The sequence below is a fragment of the Girardinichthys multiradiatus genome, chromosome 7 (genome assembly GCF_021462225.1).
Source record: "Girardinichthys multiradiatus isolate DD_20200921_A chromosome 7, DD_fGirMul_XY1, whole genome shotgun sequence".
In the NCBI taxonomy this organism is placed as follows: domain Eukaryota; kingdom Metazoa; phylum Chordata; class Actinopteri; order Cyprinodontiformes; family Goodeidae; genus Girardinichthys; species Girardinichthys multiradiatus.
This window is the reverse complement of record NC_061800.1, coordinates 5511084-5535235: the sequence shown is the minus strand read 5'-3', so window position 1 is coordinate 5535235 and position 24152 is coordinate 5511084. Positions and strand designations below refer to the sequence as shown.

The 24152-nt window shown below is 39.4% G+C and overlaps 1 protein-coding gene across 1 annotated transcript in view; it reads left to right on the top strand.

Annotated features, from left to right (window-relative positions):
* plcl1 (phospholipase C like 1) overlaps nucleotides 1-24152 on the top strand; it is a 152990-nt gene that overhangs the window by 79087 nt on the left and 49751 nt on the right. Inside the window, exon 2 of the mRNA XM_047371494.1 lies at nucleotides 15873-15947. Coding sequence (XP_047227450.1) covers nucleotides 15873-15947 — 75 coding nt within the window. The remainder of the gene's footprint in view (nucleotides 1-15872; nucleotides 15948-24152) is intronic.

Sequence of the window (24152 nt, the reverse complement as noted above, 5' to 3'; positions counted from 1 at the left end):
ACTGTGTTTGAACAGGAAGAAAACCTGAAGACATGCTTTGAAAAGATCTACAAAGATCAGTCTTGGGACAGCCTGTCAATCCAATAAGCTCATGGTTTGTACACACTGCTCCAGAACAAAACGTTTATTTTCTTTTTGTCAGTTTTTCACCGTGCCTTTACGCATGTGGACATTCTCTATAACATCCTCCAAAAACGTGCCACAGATCCTACAAAAACAAAACAGGCCTTGGAGAATTTTACCCGGTCCATAAATGATCTGAATGAGTCGCTGACAACGGAGCAACCAAAATCAGATGCAGGCGCTCCGACACCACGCCGGATGCAGAGTTCAGATTGTGCCTCCGTGGCAGCTCAGTGCTGCAAAATAATAATTGAGCAGTCAAAGGATCGTTTTGAGAAGGCCCGACATTTAAATTCATTTGAACTTATTAACCCAGATCTGTTCTCGGATTTTAACACCAGTTTGCCACTGAAGCAATTGGACGCCGCAAGTGGACATTTCCCAATGATTTGCAAAGAAAAACTGAAAGGTGAACTGATGGTGGTGTACAGCAGTGCGGAGTTCGAAGGGTTAACCTCTGCCCTATCACTGTTGAGGATGCTGACAGAGAACGGTCTTCAGAGCACTTTTTTGGAGACCCTTAAGTTAACTCAAATAGCCATCACAACCCCGATGACATCTGCAGAGTCAGAAAGGTGTTTCAGTACACTGAAGAGGATCAAGTCGTTTCTCCGCAGTAACATGGGACAGGACAGGCTGGTCTATTGAACAGGAGTTCATCCAGAGGTCACCTGACTTTAATGAGGTGGTTATTAACCTTTTTGCATCCCAGAAAATCACCTGAGTGAGCTTCTCTTTAAATAAGGTAGGCCTCATTTAAAAAAGTATTCTATGTCTTGTTTGATTTTATTTTAACCGTGTGATTGTGTAAAGGAGTGTGTTATGCAAAGCTGTTTAACTGGGACACAATCTGAAATAATTACAGTTGAAAACCTTGATGCAGAGGAATTAAATTGGACAATTGCCAGAGCCAGCTTGGTTGTTTATTTTACAGTTGTCTTTGAGCTGAAAAAGGATGTGTCAATTTATAGCAGGTTTTCTTTATTTCAAATTGGATGCTTCTGTGGTTGGAATCCAATCTGCAGTATTTTATTATCTATATATATCTGTTAGCCCACCCTACAGATATCACCACCAGCCACCACTGGTAGGCTGTGTGTATACTGCATTTACTTCATACTGTACTGTGTTAAAACAGTTTGCAATTTACAGCATTGCAAACTGGGTAGAACTGAGTAAAGGTTTTAAACATATTACAAAATATAAAGGTATATCTCAATAAATTTGAATATCATAAAAGGTTCATTTTCTTAGTTATTCAATTCAGAAAAGAAACTAATAAATGACAGGTGCATAGTTTTGTTCATTTTGATGATCATAGCTTACAGCTAATTCAGTCAGTTAGTAAATTAGAATATTACATCAGAACAATAAAAAAGAAAAAAGTATGTCCTTGTACTGTTCACTGTATGCATTTATTATGGATGAATCAATGCTTGGAATCGAGGTGATCAGCCTGTGGTTCTGATGAGGTGTTCTAGAAGCCCAGGTTGCTTTAATAACAGCCCTCATCTGCATTGTTGGCTCTGGTGTCTCATCTTCCTCTGGACAACAGCCCATAGGTTCTCTATTGGGTTTAGGTCAGACCATTTTGATGGTCTTTAAAGCAGGTATTTATACTTTTGACAGTGTGGGCAGGTACCAAGTCCTGCTGGAAAATAAAATCAGCACCTCCCTAATGAAATCAGCATCTCCATAAAGCTGTACAGCTTGGGCTTTAGTGGACCAGCAGCAGAAGATATGGCTCCTCAAATCATCACTGACTGTGGAAACATATTTTTTAGTAACTTGGATTATGCGTCTCTTCACTGTTCCCCCTGAGCCTGGAACCTTGATTTCCAAATGAATTGTAGAATTGACTTTAAACGGCAAAGAGAACTTATAACCACTGACTTACTGTCCAGTCCTTTGGCTCCATACCCCTGTCATGTTTCTAGACAGTTTCCTGACCCACATGCAGAATCACACTCAGGTCAAGGAGTCAGGAAAAGGTAAAAGAGGTTTATCTACAAGGAAACAATGATAAATGTGCACCCTTGAGGGTGGCTTCTGTATCTGTTGTTGAGCAGCATCTGGAGGAAGAGAGGAGCAGTTAAATGGAGCAATGAAAATGAATCTTTAAACAAGAGAGGTGTCCTTAAACAGCTTACTGTTCCAGAGTTGAACAAAGGAGTTGAGGGGGATTGGAAGTCCTGACATTAGGTTGTGGATGTAGCTGTCACAGCGAGGGTTTGTGCTCCAGGAGCAATCCCAATAAGAGCAGAGCAGGTGGAGACTTGACATCTTGACAGTGATTGAACAGAGTGTCTCTGAGAGCGGGCAGGCAGAAATTCAGGCAGGCTGAATTTCCAAGGGAGATCTGTCATGGCGAGGTTTGCTGAAAAGATCCATGGTTGGTGAAGAATCCAACAAAGGTTTTCATCCGGGAGGGACAGAAAACACGATGAATGAGCTGAATAGAGGCTACTAGGCAAACACTAACTAACTAACAAAGGAAGACAAAATGCTCAAGCAAATGTAGCGAAGGAAAATATATGGGGCTTGACTCTACTGAGAAGGCTGATCATCAGGGGAAGTCTGGTTGTCCAGCAGCTCCTTAAATTCTCAGCAGTCAGATGAAATGATTGCAGACAGGTTACAGTCTGCAGCAGACCAGGCACGCACTCCAGCAGAGTTCAGGGAAAGATCTCACACATGCACACAGATTCACACACTAGGAGTGCTACCAACTGCACCACCATGGTGCTTTTAGCCATGCTTTTGGCATATCTGTTTTCATTTTTGATCAGTGCGTGATACACATTGTCCCTGTCCTGTACTGTGGAATAACGACTAACACTTTGGATGCGGTGGTAATCTTCTGCCTATGTGCTGTGGGATCATTAGCCAGATCATGGGATCAGATTTATGTAACCACCAGGTGTTGGCCTGCTGTCAGCTACATGTACAAGGTTAAGACAATGTTCAATGGATGGAAGCAGTTAGTTGAGCTTTAGACAGAGATGAATGGCAGAGTGTGTACAACATTGTAGAGACATTAATGGATTTTCACATGTATGTCCCAGTTGTCACAAATATGTTGCAGCTGAAGGTCTTTGTGACGGGAAACCGCTCCCAGTTTCCTTAACAGGGTTGTGTTGCAGGGTTAAGTGTTATCCATTGCTCTGCTTTACCAAAGACTCAGCTTTTAGGGTCCTAGTTTAAATCAAAACTTGAGTTGGAAATGTTTTCCACAGTTTACCTTTAATGGGTCCCAGCCCAGGTTTACAGCCTGAATTATTGTTAAAGTTTCACTTTAGACATACAGGCAGTACATCTAATTGATGTTTGATAGTTTGTGCCTGAAGCTCGAGTAGAAATTGTCCAACTGCATTAATCACATTAATTCAAAATATGGTGTGACACAATACTGGAGAGTGTTCAACAGTATGGAGCAAAAATGGACCGTATGTAATTGCTGTTTTTTGGTTACCGAATTAATTGGAACTCTAAAGATGTAAAATAGATGTAAAAAAACGGCTAATTTATGTGTGTTGATTGGAAATAAATGCTTAATTTTTATTTATTGATCATTTAATGAAAACCTGTTATTTTATTCCATGTGCAATGGATGCCTCTTAGTTTTCATGATACGAATGCACCATACTGGGATCTAAATATGCATTAATAGTAAGGTGGTGGGCATAGTTCAGACACTTGTTCTAGTCCAGTATATATATATGCTGTAGAACCATGTTGTACTTGCTGTTGTTCTTCTAGCTATACATCTACATTCTTACACTTTGGATGAAGATATTGCTACACTCTTCAGTACACACACAACCTTTTCAAACATAGCAGGATCATAGCAAATTTGGAAAATCTTCAAAGTGAAGGCAATAATGATGCTGCTATGCATGAAGTAGTAGCCAAACAGCCTCCCGATCACAGAAAAGATGTTTCATTATAGTGAATCTTATATTGGTGGGTGAGAATGTGATGCAAACCTAATAACTGTAACTAGAGCGACAATGTGATTCAATGCACATATCAACTGCTTTGCCAAGTGGGTCTCGATAATATAATTGAAATAGCTGCTAGCACAGCTGTTAGCACAGTAGGGCTGGGAAATGGCCATAGCCTAGACAGGAGGCCAGCTTGGCCAGTTATGCTTTAAATACTTAACAGGGAACCTTGCCAGTGCCGCACATTATGGATAAACTGCCACCGCTAAAATAGAAGTCTAGTATTCTGACTCCATGATAAACCAATACAAGCTGGCTACAAGCTGGCAGCAAAATAGTCTCATTAGAATCAGACATTTTTTAGACATTGAATTTATAACACTGAATTTTTATCCTGTGCAATTATGTATGTGATTTTTTTTTTGTACTTAAAATTCACCAGCAAAAATTTCAGCTGCAAAAATTCGCCTGCAAGAATTTGCCTGAAAAAACTCTACTGTAGAAATTCGCCTGAAGCAAAATCAACTGCAGAAATTTTCCTGCAAATATCTTCACCTTCTGGTGACTCGAGCCACAGCAATCAGCACTAGATCGATTTGAGCGGCTTATAATGCATCTTAACGTTGGATGTCACAAAAAACGCGCAAAAAAAATATCACATACATCATTTATAAAATTCAGTTTTATAAATTCAAGGTCTAAAAATGTCTGATTCTAATGAGACTATTTTACTTCCATAGTTGTGTGCATGTTTAAACCCTCTTCAATATATCTTGCCTACAAATAAAAGGGAGCCCATTGTGTTACGGTTTGGACCTGAAAGACCTCACTAAGACCTTGCAAAGACCATCCACATTCTGGCTGATTGTTGATATTGTAAATGGTCTTCCTCCACTGTAAAGAGGATGTTTCTAGTATAAACTGTAATAAATGTATTGTCACATAGCAATTCCTTTAAAGTCGGCATTGTTCTTTATAAATTTGGCTCTTCTAAAATAACTTGTAGAATGAAATATTTTATTATTCAGCATATATTTAGACTGGAACGGTAAACACTTTAAAATTAAATATTGGTACTAGACAAGACATTCAGATATGATCAAAGTTGACATTTTCCCTTAAGGTTTCTATAAATGTTAATATTTGTTTTAAAAAGTATTGTTGCCTGTGTAACTTCAGCTTTGGTAAATTGAAAAAGCATATTTTAAAATATGCTGCAGTGTAGAATGTGTGATGGTGGCTGCCTGACTTCAACATTCACTGAATGAGAGAGTATTAGTTGCAGCTTCAGACTCTTTTCCTAAATGACTTTATATTGAGTCCTTTTGACAAACAGGAATTAAATCGAGCTCCCAAACAAATGTTAGTAGGATAAAACAAAAGTTTATGACAGAATCATGGTTTTGAAAAGAATAACTTAAAGTTCTTTTAGAGTTTTAGCCATCCATCTTTATGCAGTTCTGAGACCGTTCTGCACAGCTTCGCTGTGTGTTGTTGCAGTTAAGTATTTCCAAAGACAATTTAAAATCTGATGGATTTTGGTTCCTTAACGATGATGCCTAACGTTCTGCTCTGTTGTCGGTATAGCACAAGCCTAAAGGTCTTTGGGATTTAGAGAAAACAATTGTTCATTTCTGTAACACTGGAGATAACTTGCTGTCACACTGTTACTTAACTTACCATATACTGTATGTTGGCATTTCAGAAAAAGTTGTAAATGTATCTAAAACTGAACAAACGAAGCTGTTTTGTGAAACATCAAGTATTGTCATGTCTATCAAGTATGTGTGTCACTTTTGGTGTGCCCAGTTTTTTGTAGAGCGTGTGTATTGGGATAAGGGGTGTAAAATTCACAGCGTGCTACTATGTCAGGTACATACCAGGGAATAGTGTCATTTTATTATTATCTTTTTCATAATTAATGATGTGCAGATGAAAGTTTGAAGCCCTATACACAGTCTATGAGTGCTCCCAGGTGGTCAAATAATGAATAGTTGAAATAATCAGTCAGTAGCTAAGGCTGTTGGTAGTTCTTCAAGCTTTCAACATGCTGAAGTGAGTAAACCTTCGCCAGTGCCGAGGGGGCAAAGTTAGTAATGTTACTAAGTGATGTTTCTTTGGGTCATTGCTGTGACATTTGATTGGTCTGCAATAATACTCAGGTAGGTTGTGGTGTTAAAACAATGCTCAGTTAGTATCAAACAGTCCACCGTGTGCCAGTCAGAGATGGTATTCTGTATACAGTGGTTGTTGTCTGAGCTATTGTTGCCTTTCTATCATCTGAAACCAGTCTGCCCATTCTCCTCTTATATTAATAATGTACATTCATCAAGACAACTTCATCTCATTGGATAATTTCTCTTTTTCAGACCATTCTCTATAAACTAGAGATATGTTTGTGATCAGCAGTTATTTTCAGACCAGCACATCTGGAACCAACAACCATGCTGCATTCAGACTAACTTACTGTAATTTACCTCTCTTCTTCCCCATACTGATCCTCAGTTTGAACTTCACCTAGTCTTCTTCACCACATCTATTTGCCCTATGTCCTCACCATGTGATTGGCTGATATTTGTTGATGAGCAATTGAACTGGTGTACCTAGTATGTATCCTGGCCTCAGATACTTTGCAGCCTGGCTTAGCTGCTGATCAGATTATATATGCTACTGTTGCAAATCCTTAGCAAGACACTGTTGGAGCGTAATTTACTTAACCCTGGGGATCTTCCTTCACCTTCAAATACAACTGCTGAAGTTGCCAGTATGTTCTGCTTAATCCTGGTACTTTGGGATTGTGTGATGCTGCAATGACCAAGATGAATTTGACCTTTAAACCGGACTTTGTTTTTCTCCTAGGTTTCCTGCATCGAACCATCATGGTTCTACCTCAGCCTCATCGTGCAACATTTAAGTTGTTGTCCATGTCTTTACATGACAATAACGTATTGTTTTGGATCCATTTGTTCTCCATGCTTCCTGAATCAACACTCCTACATCTCTCCTCTGCTCATTGATTTAATCAGCTCCTTTGAGAACTAACAATAGTTTGCTTTGATTTGCCTGTTTGTCCACTTAAAACCAACCTTTATTTCAAATCCATTCTCTTAATTGGTCCTGTCTGGCCTCTCATTCATCTCCTATTCCCTGCAGCTGTTGGTCTCATTTTCTTTACTATCTCTCCATCTGTGCCAAGCCTTTTCTTCCTCTGGCAACATTCACAGACAGAGATAATTTTTAAATTGAGAGACAAGTGAAATAAACCAGAAAGCCTAATGCAGGCTGTAGAATATAACTGAATGATGACCAGTTTTAGTCCAAACCAAAGCTTTAGGTGGCCAAAGTTTCCCAGTTGGCATTCTGCATTCAGTGGCAAGATGTCAGGGCACAGGAGAAACATGCTTAAATATAATAGTCTGACAACGGATTAGTTGCGACAGCCACAACAACGTCAATGTTCCCAAATGTCCAAGCTGGAGTCCACCTAAATACCCGCTGACCTGCTTTCTTTAAGCTCATCTGTCCGGCTTCATCGCCCACCAACTTAATATAAAAGACATTTAGTGGGACAGTTATGTCAATCAAGAAAAAAGCTAACTCTGTCCCCACTGCCCGGCTGTATGTCCGTTGTCTGAGAGGTGGAGGAGTAACTGAATTGGAAATCAATCTGTGTTTGTTTAGTGAAAGCAAAGGGGCAATGATTGTCAACCTCTTCTGTTTTTTCTGCCTTCTGTGCTTCTTTTCTTAGAAGTGATCACTGCTGTTTTTCTCATCTGTGTGCTGGGAACAGATTTTCATCCTGTACATTTTTCTGCTTTTTTGAAGAACCTTTGCAGAATCAGAACATCACTTTTGAAAGTTACCCTCTCGTAAAGATTTGGAAAAAACTTGCACTTCTAAAAAAGGCACTCACATAATATTCTATCATATATTTTATGTGATCGACCAACGCAAAGTAAACCTTAATTTTGAAGTACAAAGAAAATGATTCAAGATTTTCTGATTTTACAATTAAAAGTGAAATCTTAGAATATAATCAGTCCCCCTGTGATGCCTCTCTGTCAGTCCCTCTGTCACTGTAATGCAACTACAGTGTACCTGCTCTGCCTATCTAGTGACTGAAAGTTTTGCATTGTGTGAGCTGAGAATATCATTTGTCTAGTCTCGCCATAGATTGTAAATTGGACTTAGGATTTTAACTGGGCCATTTTAGAACATGAACTTGCTTTGCTCTACACCATTCTATTGTAGCTCTGGCTGTATGTTTAAGGATGCTGTCATGCTGGAAGGTGAACCTCCACCCCTGTCTCAAATGTTCTGCAGCCTCTAACAGGTTTTCTTTCAGGATTGCCTTGGATTGAGCTCCATCCACCTTTCCATCACTCTGACCAGCTACTCTGTCCCTGCTGAAGATAAGCAGCTCTAAACCCTGATGCTGCCATCTTCATCTTGCACTGTGGGGATGGTGTGTATAGGGAAATGCGCAGTATTAGTTCTCCTTCACACATATTGTTTGGCATGTAGACCAAAAAGTTATATTTTGCTCTAGTTTAAACTAGATTGCCTTTTTCTACATCTTCGCTGGGTCCCCTACATGACTTGGGCAAACTATGAAAAAGACTTCTTATGGCTATCTTTGTGCCATTCTTCCATTAAAGCCAGATGTATTAAGTGCTTGACTAATAGTTATTGTGATGGAAGATTTTCTCAACTGAAAACTATACTTTTTCCTTCTAATTCACAATGATGTGCTACTTTGTGTTGGTCTTTTGCATGAAATAGGGTTGTGGTTGTTAATAGAATGTGAAAAAGTGAATTGAGTATGAATACTTTTGCAAGGTTGCAAGGTAAGAAATGAAAACAGCACTAAAAACAGCATAGTTTTATCCATAGTTTGGTTATGTCCTAATACAAATACTGTAGAATTGAAAGGGGGTGTACTTTCTTTTCCTTTGACTGTATTTATTGGATGTTAAGATAGAACAAGTCAAATTTGCTGGTATAGCATCACTCATGGACAAAGTAATTCAAAGTGCTTTATGGAAAAAATGAATGGAATAAAGAAGGAAAATTACAAAGAAAGAAAGAATACAGTATACGAGTACAGAACATAAAAAAGTTTCACCTAGTTGAAAACTATATATGAAATTTTGACAGGATTCCAACACAAGAAAATGAAAAAACAGAAATCAAATATAATGCCAGTGTTTTCAAAAAATGCATTTAAATGTAAGTCAATTGGCAAACATCTAAAATATATGAAAAATTAAATGATGACGGATACCAATTCCTCCCAAATACACAATCTAGCCAAATGTTTCACAGTTTGCATCAATTCGGTCGAAGTTATGTATAAATAAGATTTAAAAAGCCCAAAATTGCCCAATGAGATCCAGTAGAGTTTAAACTGAAGCAAAATGTGAAGAATGAAATTGCAGATTGACGTGGACAGGTGAAATTAGCAAGGGCTAGGGATGGGTACCTTTCACATTTGAACCGAAACCTGGTATCTGGGAAGCGGTATCGATACTCCTTGGTACCAGTTTTTGGTACTTTTGTTTGTGTTTATGTGGTAATAAATGTTAATTTGTTGCATGAGTTGTAGCTGTAGATCTGAGGCTGATGAAAACTGTGCACTCTTCAGTCTTGAGAAAAATCAGGGCACAATGTGACCTCTGCTGCTGTGAAGCAGGCAATAAATTGTTAAACCCACAAGCTGAGCTTGCAGGAGGGCGTAGACCCTGTGCTTGCAGTCTGAGAGAAGTGGGCAATACCATGGACTGGTTGCCAGTCCATCACAGGGCAACAACCATGTGTAACAACTCTCAGATTACACAATTTAAATCACTAAGCCTCAGGCTAATATTGGACTAGTTGTAGGATTCGACTACTGGAGCAGAATGTGACTAATAAGGCAGACAAAGAGTTTGGAAAACAACCACATATTAAATGAATGTGGGTTTAACAGCATTTAGAAATAAGGCATCGTACATAAATAAAAGATGGGGCCAAAGAATAAATGTTATTTCTGAAAGAAAAACAGAAAATAAAATTAAAAAAACACCCGGGGGATTTTTTGTTGTGTTAATCCACCTCAGAAAATACGTCTCAGTCCAAGTTCCCTTCCTCATTTAATGTTATGCAGAAATGCAGTTAAATCATGACTTTTCCTACCACTTGGCAGTCGCAGCAATTCTCAGGCCTTCCAGGAAGTTCTCCTTGTATAATGAATGGACTTCATATATCCTGGTGGGGGAGCTCGCCATCCCTCAGTGGAATTCAATGTTGATCAATCTTCCTTGAGGATGCAGGGAAAAAAAATCCTGACTTTCACAAAGCAGCGGGATGATATTCAAAATCATATAAAACATTCTCATATCTCCAATAAATGTGCATTACAGTAACAAATACAGCTTGAGTATAGGTTTTGTATGCATTATGACAAACAATATATCAACAACAGAACACAGAGCTCCCTGCAGACCTCTGAATGTCAATGGCTCAGCACAATGAGTACAAAAACACCCTTAACATGCAAACATAGCAGCCATTGGCCAGAACAAAAATGCGTAGCTTCTGTTGCAGCTTTACAAACAGTTTACGTAGAAAGAAATGGCTCTTAAGCTTACACAAAGGATGCTAGCTTAACTGACACTGCTAGCCGTTAGCATCTCATTTATGACATTATTTCCCACCCAACTAGCAAGACATAAGGTTAATTCATTAAACTGAAGCCTGGAGTGCTTTCTGTGGGAAGCATTTGACATAAATGCAACTTTCCCTCTCCTGCCTTGCATCCTGTCTGTGTGTACTTCAATGAATACTCCGGAAAACTCAACTTCTTACATGGCAGTGTAAACATTAAAGTACTAAACTAAACATCTTGAATTTTTTTTTCTGAAAATGTACTTGTGCTGTAGAAAATCAATTTTCTGTTGTTTTTAAAAGCATTACTGCAACACCAACAGCATGAAAATGAACTTAAAGTGTAACTCAATCTAAGCCAGCCCAGGAACATGCACCTGCAGGCTCACAGGATTTTTGACAGTTTCTATGCTGCTTTGTGATTTAATTACCAGTGTGTCTATGTGGGTTGCTGTTGTGTAGGAGCCAAAGTTGTCAAATTGAAGCGCATGGCACAGTGAATGTTCTTTATTCATATTCCATGCTCAGCTGTGAGCCGCAGGAGGTTCTCACATCAGCCTTCTGGAAACCAGCAGGCCGCCACATTGTGTAAGGATTATGATTAATTAATATTTATCAAGAATTATAATTTAAAATCATAATTTGAGGAAAAACATTTTTTATTACTAGTTCTTAATCAAAAATCATTACTTACAAATAGAAATCAGAGATATCCTCTGGTGTTGTGATTGTGGGCTCAAAGCTCTTTAATAATTACAAATTATTAACCAAAACCACCAACTGTCACTGTTTATTCAACTGCTTCACCGAAGGTGGGGGAACTTCGACCTTGTTTTGACAGATAAATCACTCTTGCACGAAATAAACACAAACTCTTCTCATAATTATATATATATATATATATATATATATATATATATATATATATATATATATATATATATATATATATATATATATATATATATGAAGATTTATTGAAGCCAAATAATCCTGATATACCATTATTCTGGTCCAAAAACCTTCACCTAACTAACAAGCACTGTTCTACACAAAGGGGATAAAAATGACTACCTAACAATAATAATAAAAGAAAGATATATGCGCATTTAGTGTCTATGAAGATCAAACCAGCAGTTTTATGGAAAAAATTTGTAATTTGGGTTAAATGGAAAGAGAAGCCCTCCTGGTGCTGATGTCTCGATTCCAGCGGTCAGCTGATAAAATGGTGAGCTGGGTGCTCTTAGCCACTATTAGCTGATCGCACAAAATCTCGGACAAAAGGTCATAAAACTCTGAGGCGGGAACTCAGTGGAAAATCTCCAGTAATAAAACTGGAACAAAGAGTGGTCGGGCGAGGCCCAGACCGCAGCTGCCTTGAATGAAAAACTTTTAAAAGTCCACCTTCTAACTCCTGGCTGATTTGGGATAAGCCGGACAAAACATTAACCACGCACAATTCAGCAGCGCTTGCGCAGCAAATAAAAATACAGCTCAGCATAACATAATTCAATCAGTATTGCATGCAACAAGTTAATACCTTAGATTAACTACTGGTGATCCTACATCATCTTAACTGCCTCATCCTGCCCAGACCTCTAAATGCACCTATCCGGTTTAATATAAAAAGAACGAAATTACTTTGAGGTTGATTTCTTCTCTCCACCGGTTGAGGAGGGATCAGGTCTGAAGAAAAAGGAGGGGGACCACGCGTCCGTGATGAAATTAAGAAAAAAAAAAACGAACGGTAACTTCTCATCCGTCTAGGAGGGGAAAAGATGAGGAACCGCTAAGTCAACTGAATAACAAGGAGGAAACTCATCTCCTTGGAAATAGAACCTCTGTAGGTTTTCACCTGCGCCGGGTGTCGGCGTGGTCTTCGATTGGCGAATAAATCTGCTGATCTTCGTGTATCAGACAGATTTCCAGCTTTCAAGCTCTTCTGGGAATGGCCTTATGGAGCAAAGGTTCGCCTGCGAGCCTTTGTCTCTCCAGATATGCGCCTCCGTTGCGCTGTCCTGTGAGACTGGTGGGAAATGGCAACAAAACTCTCCATCTCAGCCGGTTTATACTCCCAGTGACGTCAGAGCTGCGACGTCTATTGAGCTGCACATGTCAAAATGTGCGACCAAAATGGATGACCCCAACAGGAGGAAGCTGAAGCTTCACAATAATAGAAAAGAAAAATTGTACATATAGATATACAATTAAACATTACATTATTATATAAAACACATCAATGTGTACATATAAGCGTAAACACAATAAAAAGTCTGAAATGGATCATCATCTAATAAGCCTGCTTATAAATGGATCCATCAGTGGAGTCAAGATTGAGTAAAAAAGGGGTCAGTGCATTCCAAACGTGAGGTGCAACTACTTGGAACAACTGATACCCTCGGGATTTAAAATTTGTGTGGTGTACCACTAGTACCATCTGACCTGATGATCTTAATTTGCAGGGTGGTGTGTGGAGCTGGATCAGATCAGAAATGTAAGAGGGAGCTTGACTGTTCTAAGCTCTAAAAGCTAACGTCAGGATTTTAAAGTGAATTCTAAAGTGAAATGGGAGCCAGTGAAAGAAAGCTAAAACAGCTGTGATGAGTGCTTGTATATTCATGTGGGTTAACAACCTAGCAGCCGAGTTTTGAACAAGCGTTGTTAATACTAAACAGTTGTTTAGTATTAACCAAGCAACTAATTAAGGACCCTAATTTATAAAACTCGCATTTATTGAATGTACAATACAGCTGAATGTCATCAGCATAAAGCTGATAATGCACGTTCCTGTGCACTGTTTAATTACCTGTCCATGGGGAAGTATATATAGCCTACACAGGGGAAGCATTTTGGTGCAAACCCTGTGGAGAACTAAGGATCTCCTCAACATTTTCTCACAAAGGACTCTGCACTGTCACAACAAGCTGACAGATTCCTGCTGTGCTTGATTTTGTCTGACTTTACCTGAGGTGAAACAAAGCAACACAGAAAAGCTTCATATTTATTAGACTTAAGATTTGTAATCTCACACACACTTTTACTATACCTTTCCATTCATCCATTGCATCCTGCTTAACTGAGTTCAGGTCACAAGATCCAGTAAGGAAAACCAACATTTTTCTCTTCCCAGCATTACTCCTATGTTCCCAGGTCAGAAGGTGTATATAGTCCCTTCAGGAGGATCTAAGTCTGCCATTAGATCTCTGCCCAGTCGGATGTGCTCTGAAAAAACCCTCCAAAGTGAGGTATCCAGAAGGTATCCTAATCGCATGCCCTGAACCCTTGACACTCAGTTCTTTCCATGTGGAAGAGTGAATCTGCTTTCAGCTCCTCCTCCAGCTGCCCTACAGAGTGCGCTGTTTCAGCTGTTGGTCTCTGACATCTTGTTTTTATTGTGTCATGAATTACAGTATATCCCGTGACAACAGGTGAGGGTTGGAACATTCATGGAACGGTAAAGAGAGTTCTTCGACTGTCAGCTCAGCTCTTTCTCCACCAAAACTCAAGCAATCCCCTGATTACTGCTGACCAAGCTGTAGTCTCTGCCCATCTCTGGTTTCATCCTGAACAAGACACTTAAACTTCCCCTCCCCATTCCCCACCCAGGGGGAACATTCCACCTTTTTCCAATGTATATCAAATATAGCTCATTAACGTATACTTTAAAACTTGTTTTGTTTCACCAATAAAAAGGGAAAGATGAAAATGCTGATTGTTTTCTTATAGTAGACTGAGATAAAACTGAATGAAAACAAATTTTTGGTGCTTTAAAGAGGAGCCATTTGGATGCTCCGGCTCTTCTATCTTGCTTAGATAGCACTCTCCCTTACGACTTAGTTAAAGATTTCTTACTGAAAAATGTGGAAATCTAACCAGAATACTTTAGAAATGACCTTCAATGAGAACAGAAAACAAATATGTGTTTTAGATTTAGATTACATCATAAAGGTACACTGTGTATTTCATGTGAGGTGTTATTAAAAATCTGCCTGTGCTTATAGCACCTCTACATCTGCTCTCTCGATGGGGTTACTGCTGCCTACATTAATCCATGTGTTGTTCTAACACTGACTGATGTGTTAATATATTGCTGGCTGCTGTGGTAAGTGCTCTGTACCATAAATAGGACACCTTATGTAAGCTGCTCACAACTGTTATTTGGTGGTCCTGGAATTTGTTTTTTGCAAATGATTTAACAACAGTAAAAAATGTTGCTTAAAATAATGATTTTAAATATTCACAGGTATTTTGCATCTTCGTTCCTTTTACAAAGCCTATATTTCTAAGAGCAGAACTTTAATTTCTTTTGAGTTACCTTCCTTTAATGATGATTATACGCTTGATTGGGATTTGTCATATCTTTGAGAGAAACTCTTGAGCACAAACATATCTGTGTCTTTAGAAACGCCTGGATCTATAGTTTTATTTCCTACTCAGAGTAAGGAATGGTTCTGATACTGGTATCAGACTAAATCAAGGTTGTAAAGGTTACTGTAAAAAAACCAAAACAGAACGCTAAAATCTTCCTCCATGCAATAGCTACAGTTTAAAGCCATTTTAATGTGATGCCAGTAAAAACGAGCAGAGTTTTCTCTGGCTGTATGAATCGTGGAAGATTGCAGCGCCGACTTTCTCCTACATGTTGCTACACATTGCCGGTCAGCTGACTGAATAAAAGTTGCTTCTCTCTTCTATGCTTGCAAAACAGCTGATTGCAAATATTCCAATCATAGTATATTGGTATGATTTATGCAGAATGTTATGGAGAAAAACTCCTTTAAAACTTCTACTGAGCCTGTGTTTGTTCTATACTGATGTTTAAGTCCATGTCTCAAAATCAAAAATAACAATCTATAGATGTTATAGACATTATATCTGTAATAATCATAATCAACATATTATTTTGTCAGTGATAGGAATAATTGTTTTGTGGTGTTAGATCATTTTCCGTATTTCTTTCCAAGGCTTCATTTAGAATGTTATCCATCCACTGTTTACTCAGAGTGAAGAATTTATTATTAAAATTCAGATTGAAAGGAAAATCTGTTACAGCAGATTCACCTTTCTTTCCCAGACCTTTGCTTGAATTTGTTGCTCTGCTGCTTTTAACGAGAACGGAAAATCTTCTGACTGTTGCCTCGTGTCTTTGTGACCTTCCAGGATCCCTCAGTGCAGAAGGTGGGCGGAGGAAGGAAGAAGACAGTGTCCTTCAGCAGCATGCCCTCTGAGAAAAAGGTAGTTTGAAAATTACAGTTGTGCTCAGCCGTCATCCTGGGCATGAATGCTATACAATGGCTTGTAAAAGTATTCATACCCCTTGAACCTTTCCCCATATTGTCACAATACAACCACAAGCATAAATACAATTTATTGTAATTTTATGTGAAAGACCAACACAAAGTGGTATACAATTGTGAAGTGGAACGAAAATTATAAAAGATTTTAAACATTTTTCAAAAATAAAAAACTGAAAAGTGCGGTGTGAAAATGTATTCAGCCCTCTTTACTCTGAGTGCAACCAATTGCCTTCAGAAGTTGCCTGATGATTGCTAATGGCTAAATAGAATCCATTCGTGTGTAATCTAATCTCAGTATAAATACAGCTGCACTGTGACAGCCTCAGAGGTTGGTTAAGAGAATATTGGGGAGCAAACGGCATCATGAAGTCCAAGGAACACACCAGACAGGTCAGGGATAAAGTTGTGGAGAAGTTTAAAGCAGGCTTAGTCTATAAAAAGATTTCCCAAGCTTTGAACATCTCCGTATGGCACAACTGTAAACCTACCAAGACAAGGCCGTCCACCTAAACTTACAAGCCGAACAAGGAGAGCACTGATCAGAGATGCAGCCAAGAGGCTCATGGTGACTCTGGATGAGCTGCAGAGATCCACAGCTCAGGTGGGAGAATCTGTCTACAGGACAACTATTAGTCGTGTGCTGCACAAATGTGGTCTTTATAGAAGAGTGACAAGAAGAAAGCCATTGTTAAAAAAAAAACCATAAGAAGTCCCATTTGCATTTTGCCAGAAGCCATGTTGGCAAACACGTGGAAGAAGGTACTTTGGTCAGACGAGACCAAAATGTAACTTCTTTGCCACAACGCCAAACGCTATGTGTGGCAAAGAGCTAACACTGCACATCACTCTGAACACACCATCCCCACTGTCAAACAATGGTGGTGGAAGCATCATGCTCTGGGGTTGCTTCTCTACAGCAGGGACAGGGAAGGGGGTCAGAGTTGAAGGGAAGATGGATGGAGCCAGATACAGGGAAATCTTGGACAAAAACCTGTTGGAGTCTGCAAAAGACTTGAGACTGGGGCGGAGGTTCACCTTCTAGTAGGACAACGATCCTAAACATAAAGCCAGGGCTACAATGGATTGCTTTAAAACAAAACATAATAATTTGTTAGAATGGCCCAGTCAAAGTCCAGACCTAAACCCAATCAAGAATCTGTGGCAAGATCTGAAAACTACTGTTCAGAAACGCTATCCATCCATTCTGACTGAGCTTAAGCTGTTTTGCAAAGAAGAATGGGCAAAGAGTTCAGTCATTAGATGCGCAAAGCTGGTAGTGACATGCCCTAAGACTTGGAGCTGTTATTGCAGCAAAGGTGGGTCCACAAAGTTTTAACTCATGGGGGCTCAATTCTTTTGCACAATACTCTTTTTAGTTTTGTATTTGTAAAAAAAAAAAAGAATTCATGTATCATTTTCATTCCACTTCACAATTGTATACCAGTTTGTGTTGTATGTAATGTGACAATATGTGGAAATGTTCAAGGGGTATGAATACTTTCACAAGCCACTGTATTCATGTTCAGCTTTTATTGACGTACTTGAATTCTGTTTGAATTTATTGTAGATTTTTCCAAATAGACACAGGCTTACAAACATCAAAGCTGAAATTTATACATACACCCCCACTAATATTTATTTAAATGTCCCTTAACAAGTTGGATCATGATGACACATTATTCTTTTCCATCAACCTGTTTCTGAATTAATTCTGGCTGAATATTTGACCATTCTGCCTAGCAGAATTGATGGAGTTTATCTTAATAGGTTGATTATTGGCGTTAGCTTTATCTGCTCTAAAACAGTGTTGTGTGTTTAGAATAACGGTTCAGGTCTTGACTTCATGACCATGTTAAACTGGCTTGACTGTGGATAGTAACACTGGTGTTTCAGCAGATTACAGTTCATGACAGGCTTAAGCCTTGGTTTTTCCTGAACATCCTAACCAGTTTCCTTTCAACAAATGGGGACTGTTTGGACCTTCTTCCAGACCTCGTCAAAATGATGACACATCCGAATAACTTACATCCAAGCTATGGAAATGCTACAATTGTTCTACTTAGAGCTTTACTGAATCCCTTCTACTTATTCATATTTCTGACTTTTGTTTATCTAACAAGTGCTGTCAAACACCCTTCTATAATGTACACCTGCTTATCGTTGCAGGGTTGCCCGGGAGGGGTGGTGCCTGTCTCCACTGGTTAATGAGCGAGAGGCAGGTTATCTCCTAAAGAGGTCCATTGTAGTGCAACACACAGGACCTGATATAATACACACACGCACACGTAAGGGCAATTTAGAGAGACCAATTAACCTAACAGACACCTTCTTAGCTGTCTTTCTCCTACAGGTCCTTCTCAAAATATTAGCATATTGTGATAAAGTTCATTATTTTCCATAATGTCATGATGAAAATTTAACATTCATATATTTTAGATTCATTGCACACTAACTGAAATATTTCAGGTCTTTTATTGTCTTAATATGGATGATTTTGGCATACAGCTCATGAAAACCCGAAATTCCTATCTCACAAAATTAGCATATCATTAAAAGGGTCTCTAAACGAGCTATGAACCTAATCATCTGAATCAACGAGTTAACTCTAAACACCTGCAAAAGATTCCTGAGGCCTTTAAAACTCCCAGCCTGGTTCATCACTCAAAACCCCAATCATGGGTAAGACTGCCGACCTGACTGCTGTCCAGAAGGCCACTATTGACACCCTCAAGCAAGAGGGTAAGACACAGAAAGAAATTTCTGAACGAATAGGCTGTTCCCAGAGTGCTGTATCAAGGCACCTCAGTGGGAAGTCTGTGGGAAGGAAAAAGTGTTTCAGAAAACGCTGCACAACGAGAAGAGGTGACCGGACCCTGAGGAAGATTGTGGAGAAGGGCCGATTCCAGACCTTGGGGGACCTGCGGAAGCAGTGGACTGAGTCTGGAGTAGAAACATCCAGAGCCACCGTGCACAGGCGTGTGCAGGAAATGGGCTACAGGTGCTGCATTCCCCAGGTCAAGCCACTTTTGAACCAGAAACAGCGGCAGAAGCGCCTGACCTGGGCTACAGAGAAGCAGCACTGGACTGTTGCTCAGTGGTCCAAAGTACTTTTTTCGGATGAAAGCAAATTCTGCATGTCAATTGGCCTGCCAACTCTCCTGACCTGAACCCCATAGAGAATCTGTGGGATATTGTGAAGAGAACGTTGAGAGACTCAAGACCCAACACTCTGGATGAGCTAAAGGCCGCTATCGAAGCATCCTGGGCCTCCATAAGACCTCAGCAGTGCCACAGGCTGATTGCCACCATGCCACGCCGCATTGAAGCAGTCATTTCTGCAAAAGGATTCCCGACCAAGTATTGAGTGCATAACTGTACATGATTATTTGAAGGTTGACGTTTTTTGTATTAAAAACACTTTTCTTTTATTGGTTGGATGAAATATGCTAATTTTGTGAGATAGGAATTTTGGGTTTTCATGAGCTGTATGCCAAAATCATCCGTATTAAGACAATAAAAGACCTGACATATTTCAGTTAGTGTGCAATGAATCTAAAATATAAGAATGTTAAATTTTCATCATGACATTATGGAAAATAATGAACTTTATCACAATATGCTAATATTTTGAGAAGGACCTGTACATGCTCATCCAGGAGGAGTGAATGGTGCAAGTCACTGACTTGATGCAATCTGCTGGGTTTCCTTAGATAGAAAAACTTTTTAACCAATTTGAATAATAAACTGAATCTGACTGCACTGTTGGATAGGTAGGATTAATTGGACTTTATGTACCCAACTTGAAATCTGTATGATGTTTGCAGGAAAACTTCTGACCACAGCTGTTCTGCTGAAAACGTAGAATGAAAAGGATGCTCCCAGTTTATTTGGAGCATTCTGTATTTGGGTATGTGATCTTACCCACATGGGCATTCACAGAAATGAGAAGGCACAGGAATTTAATGAAAAATTTTAAATGTAGAGGTACTGTAATAAGTGTGGGGAATCTACCTGGAAATAAATAGCTGTAAAGAGTAAAAGAAAAAGTAAAATGTAAAAACATAAAAAGGTTGAAGATAAGGAGACCTTAATATCATACATTTTATCCTAAGGCAGCTCCCCTGTGGTGACACAAAAATATCACTTTATAAGGTTTGTTGTGATTATGAATATATTATTTAATATTAATACTTTAATATTTTATTGAATAATAATTTGCACGGTGCACGGTGGCGCAGTTGGTAGCACTGTTGCCTTGAAGGAAGAAGGTCCTGGGTTCGATTGCCGGCCGGGGGTCTTTCTGCATGGAGTTTGCATGTTCTCCCCGTGCATGCGTGGGTTCTCACCGGGTACTCCAGCTTCCTCCCACAGTCCAAAGACATGCCTGTTAGGTTAATTGGTCACTCTAAATTGCCCTTAGGTGTATGAATGAGTGTGTGCTTGGTTGTTTGTGTGTTGCCCTGCGATGGACTGGCAACTTGTCCAGGGTGTACCCTGCCTCCTGCCCATAGACTGCTGGAGATAGGCACCAGCTCCCCCACGACCCACTATGGAATAAGCGGTAGAAAATGACTGACTAATAATTTGGTCTGTTAAGGGTTGTCCTGTGAATACCAGCCCAGTAAGGCGATGGTATTAGGACAAAATTGAAAGGGATGAGCCAAGCTCTGACATTATTGAACAGCACAACTCTGCACGCACACAGAATGAATTCACACAATTTCTTAAAATACAAGAATTTATTAACAAAAATAAGTCAATTCAAAGTCAAACATATTTCAATCAACAAACTCTTTACTATGCTAAAACAATCCAACTAATCTACCAAGCAGAATGAAAGAATAACGAAGACTAATGGGCTATGTACAATATAAACAAGTTGATCAAAGATGGTTGAAAACCATGACCGAAAGAGTGATGCAACATTACCATGCAATGTTTATGTTTGAGAACCAAGGATTATCTAGAAGAATCTGGAAATGAAGTTAAGTTAGTCTTGGAACCAACTTAGGCAATATCTGGTATACCTTCAAACAACTATTCACAATGCAAGATCAGATAAAACATTTTAATAAAATACATTTTTAAATAGATCTGTCCAGGGTGTACCCTGCCTCTTGCCCATAGACTGCTGGAGATAGGCACCAGCTCCCCCACGACCCACTATGGAATAAGCGGTAGAAAATGACTGACTGACTGACATTTTTAAATAATGATTTGCTGAATGAAACCAACCTTCTGGATGACCAATTATCAATGGTGCTTAATTAGCTGCCTTTATTTATTAAACTAATATTTAAAGAAATATCATTTTGAATAAGAACCAAACCTTTCTGGATAAATGGGTCTTAATGGTGTTTAATTAGTTATCACGTTCAGTAAAATAATATTTAGGGCAATATTATTTCCTAGATTGGAAACTAACAACCTTTCTGGGTAAATGATCTTCAGCTGACTCAAAATGGGCGTAAACGTGTTCTTAGCTGTTAGTGGTTGGATCTAACAAAGAAGTTAATACCTGGTTACCAGAATTAAACACATACCTTTAAAATACCACTAATAAAGGGGTTGAAATGCATGAGTGTGGACAGCATGTTATGTACGATCTTCTGTGTTTAAAAACCACCCTTTAAATAAAGTTTGTCTTAACTTTAAAACACAACACAGAACACATCCTTAGCTGAGTGCTAGTCTGCTAGCAGTTACTGCAGCTGAGTTTTTCTACACAAACAAAAGCAAACATCATTAAACAAACATTTAGATTATTTAACTCTAAACTAATCTTCTCTGCCCAAACACTACCTCTTACGTGAACCGTACAGAAGATAAGTTGTCCTGGGCGTTGAGGAAAACATCCACGTGTGGGTAAACAAAGGGTTAGCTTGGAGCTAACTTCCGTAGTTGTGGAGAACGGCTTTTAGCTGGTCCGGCCGATCCGTACGACAAAGGCACGTTTGGCTCCTTGAGTGGCCGCGATGCGGCGGGGTACCTCTCGCTATTTGGACGTACATGCAGGAAGGCATGCAGTGCAGTCCTGGCCTTCTTTTCCATGCCGTGGGGGAAATCTGCTTCAATTAGCGCTGCTTCTGGAGGCTTCAGAAGAAAAGCCAAGTCACGCTTGTCTCATTACACCCTTTATATGACTGAATGCCGGATACTTGAACTGCAAATCATTAATTAACTTTGTTGCATGTGATCGTAGTCACTCTGGATCCAATTTAAAGAGTTGTGTCTGCTTGCCAGCAAGAGACATTAGCGCGCGGTCTCTCCTTCCAGCTCCGCTGGGGACCTTTTTGGAAAAGGTCTGTTTGTTGGAACGCTGGGCTTTATTCAAACAGTGATGTCACGGGAAGTCCACTGTTCCCCCTCTTGTTACTGTTCCTACCTGTGCTGGAAGTAGGTTAATGAGAGTTATTTTGAAAGTTCCAGAAAAGTTCTTACTGGCCTTTAATGTTGTAACTCATGACTGGGTCCCAACAGGTTTATTGTGATGGATCCCCTGCAGCAGCAGGCCATATTGCAGGGAAGCTGGAGAAAAATGAGTCCCCGATTAAAGTCACTCTGTTTATATGATATGCAGAGGGTGTGTGGTATTATCCATTATATGGAGCAGCCTGTGCAGCAGTCTTTTTATGACTTTCAGTTTGCAGGGCAGTCCCAAACACATCTTGCCAGCTTGTTTTATTTCTTTGAGTGAAAAAATAAAACTTTCCACCTTATTTTATGGAAGATATAAAACAATCTGGACTAAATACTGAAAGATCTGAGCTTCTTCAAAACGTATAGACTGTTCTTTGTGTTATTAAAAGGAATTCAATTTTTACTGTTGCCCATCACTACTTTTAAGGTTTTTTCATCAAAGAGAGTCTAGTATGTAACCAGTGCTGGTGTTGGAGCTGGTTCTTAACTGGTCGTTTATATTTTCCACAACCTTAGAGTCAAGTAAGAGCCACGTCTGTCTCTGTTAATGGTTGATCCTGCCCCTGATTTATTCTGTGTTTTTATGGAGGATTACACCTTTAACACAGGGTTAGGTTTGCCACAGTCTTTGCCACTGTGGCAAAGACTATGATTTTTGTAGTTAAACAACAAGCCGTGTCTATGAACACTTCTTAATACTAATGGGAGTCGCTGGAAAATTTTAGTTAAACACAATATTTGGAACAGGATGTATTAAAAACCAGTGTTTGCCAACTGAGTTGGAAAAAGTGTTTTTGGATTCAGAGGAAAAGGTTTGCTTAGCGATCCTTAATGTGCCGCTTTGACCCACTTAAACTCAGTGACTGGAGATGTCAAAATAAACTATGTAAACACTAGCTCCTCTAGCTCCTGACACGAAATCCGTTCTTTCTTCTGGCCCAGCTCAGTGCTGGTGCTGAGAAGGAGCCAGTTTATCAGAGCCTGAGATTGCGGCAGTGGAAACACCAAGAACTGATGTGGAGGCTAACCAGTCTAATACTTGAACTAGTTTCTTGGAAAATTGGTGCTTAACTCCTGTCCTGTCCTGTCCAGAAACTGTTCTGCTTTTCGTCTTGTCCATGTTGAAGTTAAGGGTATTTCTCCCAGTCAGTGGCATAAAACTCAATTAGTTCCCTATACGGACCACTGAAGACTCACCAGGACCTAGTGTTTTTTGAGTACATCTACAGATAACAGGGCACTGAGCTGTACTGTAGGGTTGGAGCATACCAGTTAGAGACCGGTATGCCCACAAACACTGACAATGTACAAATTGATCCCCTACAACCCAGCTTGAACTTTGACACCCATTCTTCGGTCGTTTGTCCAGGTGGTTTAAAAATTAAAATTAATCTGTCAATCAGGAGATTACAGATACTCTTGATCTTATCTGCTAATGTGTATAAAGATAGGAGATTCAGTTTATTTCAGTTTTATTTTCTTCATAAAATGAAGAACATTATGGAGAACGCTGAGCATCTTCTTCCTGAGACTGTCCTACAACAACAGTGTCTTCAGTCAGCGGCTTCTTCAGATGTGCTGTAAGACAGAGCGCTACAGGAGATCCTTCCTGCTCATAGCCATCAGCATCTACAACGGCTCTTTGAAGAAACCTAAATAATGAGCTACAACAACATTTAATTTCCCTTTGGGATTAATAAAGTATTTTTGAATTTGAATTGAA